The sequence below is a fragment of the Typopeltis vanoorti genome, chromosome 2, assembly GCF_054136105.1.
Source record: "Typopeltis vanoorti isolate ZY-2024b chromosome 2, IOZ_Tvanoo_1.0, whole genome shotgun sequence".
Taxonomy (NCBI): domain Eukaryota; kingdom Metazoa; phylum Arthropoda; class Arachnida; order Uropygi; family Thelyphonidae; genus Typopeltis; species Typopeltis vanoorti.
The window spans coordinates 169,711,587-169,724,913 of NC_143550.1; the positions used below are offsets into that span (position 1 = coordinate 169,711,587).

The 13,327-nt window shown below is 36.4% G+C and overlaps 1 protein-coding gene across 1 annotated transcript; it reads right to left on the minus strand.

The window, feature by feature from the left end:
- Positions 1-3,237: 3,237 nt before the first annotated feature.
- Positions 3,238-12,930, minus strand: LOC150109657 (uncharacterized). Its single transcript, XM_090409574.1, has 2 exons — positions 12,794-12,930; positions 3,238-4,027 (listed from the first exon to the last, which is right to left on the minus strand). The coding sequence occupies exon 2, from the start codon at positions 3,942-3,944 to the stop codon at positions 3,336-3,338; it is 609 nt and encodes a 202-aa protein (XP_090265700.1). The 5' UTR covers positions 3,945-4,027; positions 12,794-12,930; the 3' UTR covers positions 3,238-3,335.
- Positions 12,931-13,327: the final 397 nt, after the last annotated feature.

A 13,327-nucleotide genomic window follows, 5' to 3' on the forward strand; every position in this document is an offset into this window, starting at 1 on the left:
CAATCTCTTTGATTAGATCAATCTGCAGAAAGGGCGTCGAATGGAAATGAATGAAATGTTTTAATCCGCTAATCTCCTAATTATTCATAAAATGAGAAAATGCTTTTATATAAATATGATAAAACTTTAAACTGTATAAAATGTACTTTAATTTATAAAATTTCGAAGTAATTTTAACTTATCCTTAAGATAACGATAACGGGGAAGATGAAAAGCATTCTTGCTTCGCCCCTTTAAGCCAGTCTTTATAAGGACTATATAGATATATAAGGTGTATCTGTAGTCATGAATCGACCGTGAGATGCGGTGATTAATACCCTTGGTGGGTAATGGATGGCAATGCTGAAGCTAATGAAGTTCTAACTGAGGCTCGGCTATTGCTGTTACCCTCCTGCCATGATCAGAGCTTTAATTTAATAGCTCAATAACACCTTATCCCTACACTGTCCTCTACAGATAACGGGGAAGATGAAAAGCATTCTTGCTTCGCCCCTTTAAGCCAGTTCTTATAAGGACTAATAAATAGCAAGATGTAATTTTGTTAATTACTGTGCTTTTGGCTTTCCATTTTGGTTGCGAATGATCGTTTTGTGTAACCTTATACGATGCTAGTTAAATTTCAACTTTAGAGTTGTTTTTATGCTCTTTATCTTCAGATTTAAATTTATTTACCCCTTTTGTCATCGTTCAGAGAGAAGAAATATTAGCTGAGTTAAAAACGAAGGAGATTAATATTATTGACAGAATTTAGTGATTGAACAATTGGTAAAATCACACAGTATGTTGAAAAAATCGAAGGTTCGGTAAAAGTAGCATACACCCCACATCTCGAGTTTGTTATTGGTCCACCGCCGATTATGGAAAAAAAATGGAAGGATTTTAGTATCATGGACTAAGCGTTAAAATAAAAACAAACAGTCCTATTTCAACTTCAGTGTTGAAGAAAAAACTCCAAAGCATTCATCCGTCTTTTAAAAGGAAGATTGTGATGACTTCCACATCTACGAGCATCTCCAACCTCTCTGAAGTCAACTCATTTATAACATATTCTTCGCCTCATCTAGCGGATTCAAATTTAGTTCTTACCAAAGAGGTATTCCAACTTCCAAGAGGGCGCGCTGATGCAATAAGAGCTCCTCACGAATGTCACGAAAACTAATTGTCGCTTCAGAGGGTTATCGGACTGTTTCTGTACATTGAAATAAATGTTGATTGCAATGTTTACAAGTAACAACTAATATGGTTTAATATATACATTGACAAGACAAGCTTATTTCCTTAAGGAACACCCGTGATATGAAGACACTGGCTTTTTCCTGTGATTTTAATGAATAAAATATTATTAAGTAAATACTGTATATTCAAACATACCTTGGGACACATTTGGAGTACTTGTGCTCATGTGTTGCTAACTTTAAATTCGGAACATGAACTCAGAAGACACATTGTTGATATGAATAAAATTATAAAACCGAACACCACGAAAGAATAAATAACAAGGGAATTAAAATGGAAATGTGAAACACAACGACAATTAAAAATACATAAAAAATTTAAAACCAAAAGGAATAAATAATGCGGTGACATAATGGAAGAAAATGAATAAAATAAAAATGTTCCATTATGACGTCTGACCTTTTTCGACTTTGCCGTCGTCCAACTCAAATCCACGAAGCAGTTTTGAGATGGAAACCACTGATTTCTGCGAAGAAGCGGAAAGTTTGTCTACAGTGGTTTCAGGAGCACCGTGAAAGGACACTGGAAGACTGGAAAAAGTTTTCTAGTGAACCTAGCTTGGCTTGTAAACGCTACTCAACGTTCAGGAGGTGGTGTCATGGTCGTGGGGAATGTTCTGTTGGTACAGAATGGGTCTCCTGATAATGCTGGGAGGTCAGTTATCCTCCTATTGTCAATCAGGTCCATTCTGCAATGGACCAGATTACTGACTTTTTATCCAGCAAGTGATGGTTGTTTCGTAGACGACAATACTACTGTCCATCTTGCAAGAATTAGTCAGCAGTGGTTGAGCGAGCATGGCAGCGATTTCGGACATCTTCCATTACTACCACAAAGTCAGGATCTGAACCCCATTGAGAATGTGTGGGACATGTTAGAAAAACTGACCCCAGAGCAAAAGTCCTCTTCCGTCAAATCTAAGCCAGTTAAAGGACTGTCTATTGAATGCCTCGCATGTTGTAGACGTAGATACAATCCAAACTGGAATCTATGCAAACAGCAAATCCATGCTGTAATTCGGAACTAAAGGAGTTCCAACACAGTATTAAAAAATTAAAGTTTCTAATTCAGTAACTGGTATGTACAGAATTCCAGTTTTAATAATACAAGAAAAAAATATAACACGTGGAGAGAGAGAAAGAGAGATACAAAATCATAAAATGCAAGAAAATTATTTTAATAAGTTTATAAAATTAACAGAAAATAAATGCCGTTGTACGCTATTTTTTATTTCTTTAAAAGTTTACCTTTTATCTGTTTTTCAATGGACAGTATGTTTTTTTTGTTTCATGTGAACGAACGCTATAATTTTAACACATATGTACATTAAGGAGAAAAATTCATATATAATTTCAGCAATCTATAATAGACGGGAATATCAGATGAGAATCCTTGGTGGGAGTACGGTCTTATGAAAAAAAAATGTTCTTCCTCCTCCTCCTGTGATGACCAGAATTATGACATCCAAATATGGTTAATACCGAATGTTCATTCAATTCCCTCCTACCCAACTTTATTATTATCGTGTCAATATAATGGCATTGCACAGGAAGTGAAATCACGCTGTTCCTAAAAATGATGCTAATTTCTGAAGAATAGCGTTTTGTAAGTGATTTTTCATTCATACTTTAAGTTTATGATTATGATTATGATTATTATTATTATGAAAATGCACGTGAATTAGCTTTTTGTTTTCACTTGATGAAAAGCACGCATATTTTAGAAACAGAAGGGAAACAACATAAATATTGGATGGCAATTTTTTAAAGGTAGTTTGAAAATTTATTTCAATTAACTTAATATTGAACCGGAGATATAAAGTACATATATTTTAATAAATTATAGTAAAAAAGTTCTGCAAATTGATTACGAACGATAAAAGACTGTGTGAGTATTCGAAGCATTTTAATAAGGAAAAAATTTAAATAATGTTTACTATTGAAGTATAAACAAAATTAAGTTCAGAAGAGAGTCTTCTAAGAGTTACATCATGTGCGACGACTGAAGCTTAAAAAAGTATCTCCTTCAGTTCAAAAACACTTGCTTTAGATGGCTGTAAGTAGATTGCTTCTCATTGATAAATCCAAGAAGAAATCAATCTATTCATTGTGGCCTTCACCCGAATTACTTCTTCCATTAGAGTCGTATCCGACTCTACCATCAGACTTACGCACTCCACCAGAGCTGCATCCCTCACCAGAGTAAGAGTGATCAGCAGCTAAATCACCTCCTCTTTTAGAGCCAATTCCACTTGCACTAGCCAAATCTTCCTTACCAGAGTTAATTTCTTTAAGAGTAGAATCACCTCCTGCTCCACCAGAATCACCTCCTGTGCTGGAATCGTAGCCTCCTCCACTTGAGTTAGAGCATCCTACACCAGAATCACCTCCTCCACTAGAGTCATTCAGACCGCTCTCAGAATTACCTCCTCTTTCCATGTGATCGGAGTGCAGTTCAACGGCATCAGCGTCATCTTCCTTTGCTACGTGGACGTTGTCTTTACTAGAGTACTTGTTGTGCACGATATCCGGCAGTGAAGATTTCTTTACCAAAACAAGTCCTGCGAAATCTCCATTTTTGTTAATCTTCTTTCCAGATACCTTGCATTTCCTTTTGTAATACTTGCAGAAACAGACGAGTATTACGATTGCGCACACAAAGCATACACCAAAGAAGAATGCAATTAGAAATATTGTATCGGGCTCCATGATTTTTTTCAGAAAGATAACTCGAAAATTGGAGATGTGGACCAGTTCATCGTAAAACTGTAGAAGTCTTCTGCGACAGAAATCTGTAAAATAAAATTAATATATAAAAATAATATCAAGTAATAAAAATTTAATTTTAATATCGCAAAAAACTGCAAATAAACTGATATCAGAAAACATTAAGTTTTGCTGGATTATTTTAAATAAATGAAAGGGAAAAAATTACATATGCGTCTAATCCTCAAAACTTTCTATCTGACAAAGTTTTTATTTATATTTTCCTTTTTATGGCAACTATACAGTGAAGTTTATTCCACTGAAAATGCTCCAGTGGATCTACATTTACAATGGATACTATCGCGGGAAAAAAGACAAAGAAAGAAACGTGTCTTGAAAATTTGATTACTTGGAAGTGATAAATATACATCGTTATTAACGTGGTTGACATAATTTAATCTCTTATGATGAAAAGAGAGGTTAACAATAAATTAAGGTTTTCCGTTTTAGGCTTATGTTCTGTAAAGAGTTTGTTTTGTTCTTGTTGGTAATGCTTATTTGATCGATTTTCTATCAAAATATTTCTCTTTCATTTAAATAAAAAATGTGGGGGTGATTTTAGAAGTACAGATCTAGAATACAAAATGACATTCAATCCACTCACAACCCAATTATAATCATGATTTGAAGTCCGACAATAATGTAATTAACAATGCATAAGCATTCTTAAAATATAATATATAATACAAGAACAGGCATGAACTTTGAACTTAATTGGTTGATGGACGGAGTCCTTGACTCTTTATCCCTTCATCTGGATTTTAGATTGTGGGTGATGAGATTATTGTGGGTAATTTACCCACTCATTGTGAGCATTGGGGCTGTATCAGCTTTCTCTTGCGATGGAGGGTTTCGGTTTTTTATGTTTGAAACGATCTGAGGGCTTGTAGTCCGCTGCCTGTCGAACTAGCTGATTTGGGTGATTGTCCGTGATTGTGAAGAATTTCTCTGCAATGCTTGTCATGTAGGTCTTAATATCTGGAAGATTGGCTTCTTGATGTAACTGGATGTTTCTGATGAATCATGGGGCATTAAATGCCATTCTTAGGCATTTATTCTGTATTATCTGAAGTCTGTTGATGTTGCTTTTAGTCGTGTGACCCCAGGTTGGAGAGGCATAAGTTAGTTGCGGTCTGATTACCGATTTGAAAAGGAGGATTTTGTTGCTTATGCTTAGGAAGCTGTTCCTATTCAAAAGTGGATATAGCTGTGCTATAGTCTGACTTGCCTTAGTGGCAACACTATCCATATGTGACTTGAAGTTTAGACGTCTATCAAGATGAATTCCCAGATATTTGGTAGAATTGCGCCAAGGGATGATTTTACCAAACATTTGTATGCTTGTATTCGGTTCTGCTTTACGTCTGGTGAAAAGTACTGCAGAGCTTTTGTTTGGATTAATTGCGATACGTCACTTGGTGTACCAATCCTCCAATTCATTGACTGCTCTCTGCAGCTTGATTGTGGCCAGGTGTGGACGGAGGGATCTGGTTATAATGATTGTGTCGTCGGCATACAAAGCGGTGATAGCTGTAGACAGTTTGGGGAGATCTGCCATGTATATGGAGAAGAGTAGGGGAGATAGTAGAGAGCCTTGAGGTACTCCGGCCGTGATTCTCCTCTCTGTGGATCTGATACCGTTGAGTTTTATTTTAAATTTTCTGTTGTGTAGATATGACTTGATAAGTAGCACTAGTGGCAATGGAATACCAACTTCGTGTAGTTTAAAAATTAGTCCATGATGCCACCCTCTATCAAATGCCTGAGTGATGTCTAGAAAAACTGCGCCAGTGTGTTGGTGCCATTCATACCCTTGGGTTATATGTTCGATAACTCTGTAAATTTGTAGCGTTGTGGAGTGATATTTCCTAAAGCCGAATTGTTCATCTTGAATTATATGGTTGATATCTGTTGCCTCTTGAACCGGTGTGAGAATAGCACGTTCGGCTATCTTACCTATGCATGAAAGAAGGCTGATTGGTCTGTAATTTTCAGGAAACTGTGTATTTTTTCCAGGTTTGGGAATTAGGAAAACGTCGGCAATTTTCCATCGTTGTGGGAAATAATTTAGCCGGAGGATGGCATTAATGACGGCTACTAGATGCATAACCCCTTTGCGAGGAAGTAACTTGAGTACCTTATTTGTTATTCCATCTGGACCTGGAGCCTTTTTGTTATTTAGTTTTCTTAAAATCTCATGTACTTCTGTTGGTGACACGGATTTGTTATTGGATTCGATTGAGGCATTTTGAGTTATTTTACGCACTTGGGTGTGAATTTTACTTATGAAATTTATATCTGTATTGATATAGTTGGGGCTGCATTGTTTTTCTAAACTGTCAGCAAATGCTTCAGCATTTTCCTCGTCGTTGTAGACAACATTAGATTCACCTTGGATTGGAGGAAATGTAAAACGCTTTGAACGGAGTGATTTCATCATTTTCCATATTGATTAATCCTCTGTGTTTAATTGGAGAATTTTGTTATTCCAGAGTTGGTTACTGTATTCCTTTAGGGCATATCGAACCTGGTTTGTTGCTCTATTCACTGCTTGTTTATCCGCTGGGTCCATTGTTCTCTGATATTGTCTTCTTAATTTATTTTTCTCTTGGATAAGACGTTTTATATCCTATGGAAGTTTATTTGATGGTGAACATTTGGTTATATTTGTTACCTGTGTTAGAGCTGTCAGCAGTTGTTTTTCAAGAGTCTTCACTGCTTTTTCTACATCTTCAGCAGATGTTATATGCGGTATTGGACCAAGGTTTTCCTGGAAGGCTGTGGGAAGTTGTTTCCAATTTATAAATGTGGTGGTGTTTTCTGTTAAATCTTATATGGTTCCTAGTTGTAATATGATGGGGTTATGATCAGAACTTAAGTCGTTGCTTGCTTGTATCTGATAGCTGGCGCTATGTTTTTTAATATAGCTATATCTAGTACATCAGGACGTCCGGTAGCTCCATAATGTGTGGGTTTCTGTGGGTCCTATTACTGTTATTTTTCTTGAAGTGGTGTAAGAGTTGAGTATTCTTCCATTAATATTTGAGTTTCTGCTGTTCCAGACTGAGTGGCATTAAGATCTCCGGCTATAATCACTGCTCTGCCTGTATTTAGTATCACCTCTAAGTCAGATTCAAGGAGTTTTTTATTTGAGGGGTTGTAGGCTGCATATATCGTAATGCTGCTTGTGTTTTCCATATATATATTTCTATTCCTGTAGTTTCCATGTGTTCTGTTTGGGGTTCTGCTATTGAATTATGTTTTATGTTTCTTTTCACACAGATGGCAGTGCCTCCACCTCTAGCAAAGCATCTGTCTATACGGTAAGTGCTATAACCGTTGATTCTGATTTTGTCACTTGGACGAAGATGTGTTTCATTTATGAGGATGATGTCTGCTTGAGTTTCTGCTGCAAACTCCTGCAGCTCCTGTAATTTGATAGATAAACCATTTGCATTCCATGAAACAATTTGTAATGATTTCGGTTTTCTTTTAGACTTATCCATTAAGAATTTCCATAAAGAGTGATTGTGTATGCCTTAAGATGATATCTTTGGCTTCTTGAGTTGGGTTGGTTTGTCGGAGTTCATCAAGCATTTCACCTAAGTGACTTGTTATGTTCAGAAGGATAGGTTTGTTGGTTAGCTGTGACTGCTTTGGTTTTGGGTCTTTTTGGAAGGTTGATCTTGTAACTTCAGCATACGATCTTCCATCCGTTGTGGAGACTATGGTTTGATGGGAAGACGCTTGTTCTTGAAGAGGTTTACTGGTTTTGAGTTGTAATTTTTGGTTTTGGGGAAATGCTATACAGCCCCTATAGTTTGCGGGGTGTGGTCCTCCGCAGTTTGCACACTTTGCTAGAAGTGTACGAGGTTTATGGCATTCATTTGATGCATGTTTGCCACCACATTTCACGCAACGAAATTCAGCCTTGCAGCATCGTTGGGCATGCCCAATCTTCTGGCATCTATGGCACTGGGTTGTAGTTGATTTATGAAAAGTAGAAAGTAAGATAGTTTGGTGTTCAGACTGGTTTAAATTTAACCTTAAATTGGCAAGGGCGGTAAAATGTTTAAAATTTCAATTGTGACCGAGCAGTAAACTTTAACTTCGATTTAACGTATTGGCTAAGTTAACCACCTCTCCGGCATCTTTGAATCTAACAAGATTTTTTTTAGCATGAAAGAGCAAGGGAAGAAGAGACTGCTTTACTACGAGGGGGGATGGATGAACATTCTGAAAGCTATAAATAATCGAAGAAAATTTCAAGTTATTTTGGATTTTTTTTTGCTAAGAGAACTGACACTTCGAAAATGACGATTTTGGTTTCGCCAAGAGATTTTGAAATTGGATACCAGCGATTACTGTTCGTGTCATTCAGTATCTGAAGAAGAACCTAACTCCACAGGCCATCCACGAGTAGACACCGTATACATGTATTGGGGAAGGATTCCCCATCCACGTGAACAACAGGGAAGAAGTAGGTAACAAAATTCTTCCTGGGTGCGAGTCGCTTGTGATGACCTTCGCTTCAGTCTTCCGTCGATTGTCACACCAGAAGAAATAAGGGAAAATTGCTTAGATTTGAAATGCTAGATGACTCATCGCGAAGCACATCACCACTTCTATAGATCTTACAAGAAATAAAAATGTAAACATATTTACGAGTATCAATCTTTTTGCCTTTTTTTTTTTGTTTGTTTTCCTTCTGTGTGTCAAAGCAGAATTCGAATCAAGGTCTCTTAGCTAAATAATTATTTCGGTTATGGTTTTGGTATCAATGGGCATACAACTTATTGTAGTTTGTTGTTTAAAACATTGGAGGCTGCGAGCTTGAATTTTTGCCGTAACTGATCTATCTGAAGTCAGATTGTTTGTAGCTCAGATGATGACCGGTTGAAAACCTCTTTCACCTTAACACCTCACCATTTGTAAAGCTATTTCAAGGTGAGTTGAATGGTTTCATAAAGGTTTTTCGTACTTGAAACTTAGGTTTTTTTCATCGGGCAAAACAGACAAACCGATCTCAAGAACACACGCAAATAATAACATATATACCTCATAACGTTAGCTCCTTTGGCCGTAATCCTAAATAACCTACCAAATAAAGAATTTTTAAAATTTTTAGAATGGCCCATGACAAAAAACCACATGCGTTTCCCCCCACTTTGGAACCTCTGGTAAAGTGGCTACTAGCAGCCGAAATTAAATACAGTTGACCCTTGAACAACGCCGGGGTTAGGGGCGTAAAACCACCTCGTTGTTCGAAAACCCGCGTATAACTTTTGACTCCCCAAAATTTATACTGTTAATCGCCTACTGTTGACGGGAAGCCTTACCGATAATATAAACAGTCGATTAACACATATTTTGTATGGCATATATGTATGCATTATACACTACATTCTTACAATAAAGTAAGTGAGGGGGAAAAATGTTTTAAAAGAAAATCATAAGGAAGAGAAAATATATTTACAGTACTGTACTGTGCTATTTATTGATAAAACCTAAGTTCACAAGATGAAGGGTATGTCTGTCAGTACCGACCTCAATATTGTCTTATATGATACAAAACATTGTAGATGTTACACGTATTGCTAGCACTAGACATCGAAAATGAAAAGATAACGTGAAAAAGAATTTACTCATATGTATTTACATGTATAACGATTCATGCATTGATAACGAAGAAGCAGCAAGATGGTTGCTTTTTGGTAGACTAGCCTATACACTAATGAATGAATTGTTATAAAATTTTTATTTTATGCTCAATTAATTAAATTTAGTTAATTAATTAGCATAAAATAAAAATATATCCACCTTTATGTTTGTTTACATTCTCTCGACTGCCAATGGCCATGTACGGTCTGTAAGTGTTTGTGTGAATAAGTTTTGATAAATTAAAAAAAAATTATAATAGATTTCTAGTCTGTTTTATCATTTACTACCATCAAATATACACTCTCTGTCCAAAACGAAACCGAACTTTTCGAAAATAGAAGAAACTAGTGGGTCCAGCTGTTGTATCTTTTTGATGTCGAAATCGGCAACCTTCATTTGTTAACTTTATGACATTTGTTTCATTAGAAGCCGAGTTATAGTGCCAAGAGTGACAGTGTGTTTTGACGAACGGTCGGAAAATGAGTTTCAAACAGGGAGCTGCGATTGACTTTTGTGTAAAACTTCGTAAACGTTTTACCGAAACGCATCAAATGCTTCAAAAAGCATACGGTGATGAATGCTCATCCCGTACTCAAGTTTACGAGTGGTTTAAGCGATTTCAAAGTGGTCGTGAGACGCTTGAGGACGACGAAAAGCCGGAACGTCCAAAAACTGGAACTGAGCGAAGTTAACAGCTAAAAAAGTGCGTGATTTCATCAAAGAAAACCCGACATCGTCCGTGAGATGGATTGAAGATGAATTGGGGATTCCAAAATCAATTGTGCACAACATTTTGACCGAGAGTTTGGGCCTTCATAAATTGAATTTCCGATTTGTTCCCCACAAGTTGACCGACGACCAAAAAATGTATAGAATTGAACACTGCAAGGACCTCATTAAACTCGTAAGGACTCAAACTTCCTTGAAACGATCGTTACTGGTGACGAAACGTGGTGTTTTGAGTATGAGTCCAAAACAAAGCGCCAGAGTGCTGAATGGAGACCACCAGGAGGGGCATCCGAAAAAAAGTCGCTTGGAGAAGTCAAAAGTAAAGACAATGCTGATTTGTTTCTACGATTCCAAGGACATTATCCACAAAGAATTCGTTCCTCCTGGCCAAACGATGGTGAGTTTTATCTTGAAGTTTTGAAGGGATTGATAGCGAGAATTCGTCGCGTACGGCATGAATATCGTGACGACCGATCGTTCGTCAAAACACGCTGTCACTCTTGGCACTATAATTCGGCTTCTAATGAAACAAATGTCAAAAACAGTCGACACAATACTAATTAAAGTTGCTGCTTTCGACGTCAAAAAGATACAACAGCTGGCGCCACTAGTTTCTTCTATTTTTGAAAAGTTCGGTTTCGTTTAGGACAGAGGGTGTATATTCATTCTACAGTTGACCCTTGAAGAACGCGGGTTTGAACTGCTCGATCCACTTATACGCTTTTTTTTAATGCATTCATGACTTAGCTAACTTTTTCTTAATTTTGTCGATATTTGTAAGCTACGCGGTTCGTCTGCAATTTTTTCAAATTGTCGTAATCTCTAAAAAAATTTCCAATATATTTATTCAGAAAAAAAAAAAAACTTGTATAAGTGGATTCGTGCAGTTCAAACTCGCGTTTTTCAAGGGTCAACTGTACGATGCATACATCAGCGGGTCAGTTTTCTTGGTGGGGGAGATGAGTTGATGAAAAGGAGGCGCTACAATCGATTCACAATGAGTTTGTATTTAAAGTAAAGCAAGTACATTATAATGAATTCAATTTTGTGTTGCGGAAGGCAAAAGATACTGTCCATCAGTTAAACAGCAAATTTTCAGAGATAAGAATTATAAACATAACAGTAAAAAAGAAGTGCATATTTAATACGATTATAATCACTTTAACTAAATGCAGATGACTTGCAAAATTTAGGTAAGCTGAGACAGCATATATGAAGATTTCACCGCAAATTTCATTTCATGGGGTTCCCAGTATAGATCTTTAACTCAACAGTTTGGAATGAATGAGATAAATGTTCTAAATATAAGAAGAAAGTTCAGAAATATTTGTTGTGACAATAGTCAGGTACTTACTCTGTTAAAGTACTGCTAAGTATCCTAAAGTACCCCTAAGCACTTACTTCAGAAAAGCAGACAACATCTAAAACGAATAGGCACAATACAGTTGAGTCGTTTATCCGCTCTACCGTAAGCGCACAGAACAGCACAGGCAATAAACTAGATGCTTTTAGTACAAACTGCCTTTGCCGAAATGCACTTCTCCGAAGGGAGTCACACAACACCTACTGTTACCAAGGGAACTCTAGTTAAAAACCGAAGAAATCCATAACACACCCACAATACTAGGACAAACTACCACCACTGCCCTGTGTAAAACAAAGTCCGATTTCATGAGAACAAACCAGAAAAAAACAATTTAACATATCGTTACAATCTATCGAGGCAGACGTCAACCAAGTATGCAAAAGTCTTCTTTTTCCCAGCTACAAAACTCCAACACACAGTAGAGCATACGATACAAGATAATCTGACAACTTACTATTTATTTATAATACGATGTATAAAATATGAAGCCTCAACTCCATTTTTCTCTCATTTCCTATTCGCTGTCCATTTCAAACAATTCTTTTAATGGGCGCCGTATACTAATCACAGAGAGACGAATAGCTTCGCAAGTACAGTGACATCCTATGAAAAAATATATAATTCATCTATCAAAGATAATTTATTATTATTATTATTATTATTTTAATTTGCTGCTTTAGGAATATTCTTTGGACCACGCCCAGTGCCGACGATGCATTCAACTACAGCACGAGACAAGCGCATCACAACAGAAACAACATACGCAACGTTCTTTCACCAAATTGCTGTAATCGTCTGCTATTCTAACCCCAAACGACAATAACATCAGTTGCCATGGTAGCCACTAAAATTTATGTTTGGTTGCTAAGTTGAAGTAGAAAAAAATAACTGACTTATTTTCACTTTTTCATCGCTTGGCGCGTATCATTTTAGCTAAAAAATATCCATAGATAACTGTAAGATAAATTAATATAAATGTTCATAAAATAAACAAATTAAAATAAATAAATAAAACGTTAATTACAGAAATACTCACTTCATAGTTTCATGTACAAGAATAGAACTTCATATTTCCCTGCACAAAGGAAGAATAAAAATTCAGCTTTTATTTAGGACACATGGAAACAGCAGAGAATACAAATATTGGTCCAGAATTTGATGGAAAGATATACGTTTCAAATTTCACCGTAAATTATTGACAAAGTTCATTTGTTAAATGAGCACATATTCAACAAGTAAACTACTTCTTCTACATGTACACGGTATGTGGCCTGTTGCTATGGCAACTGCACCACACCCGCGCATCTTTCTCGTATATTGAGCTGCAAAACTACACTTGATATTAATGCTTTCTCATGGGAATTCGCGGACGCCACCTGTCGGAAAAATTTAAAATTACCTGTGTTTTTTACTTACGCAATTATTATTATTTGTTTTAATTAGAGGAATCTCATTAATTATACGCACAATATATGAAACACGCAATTCGTCTGATTTTGTCGGAGATATCGAACTTAGCTCTTTGTTTTATGCAGTTGATGTAGTACTCCTAAACAGATCTAATAAAAAT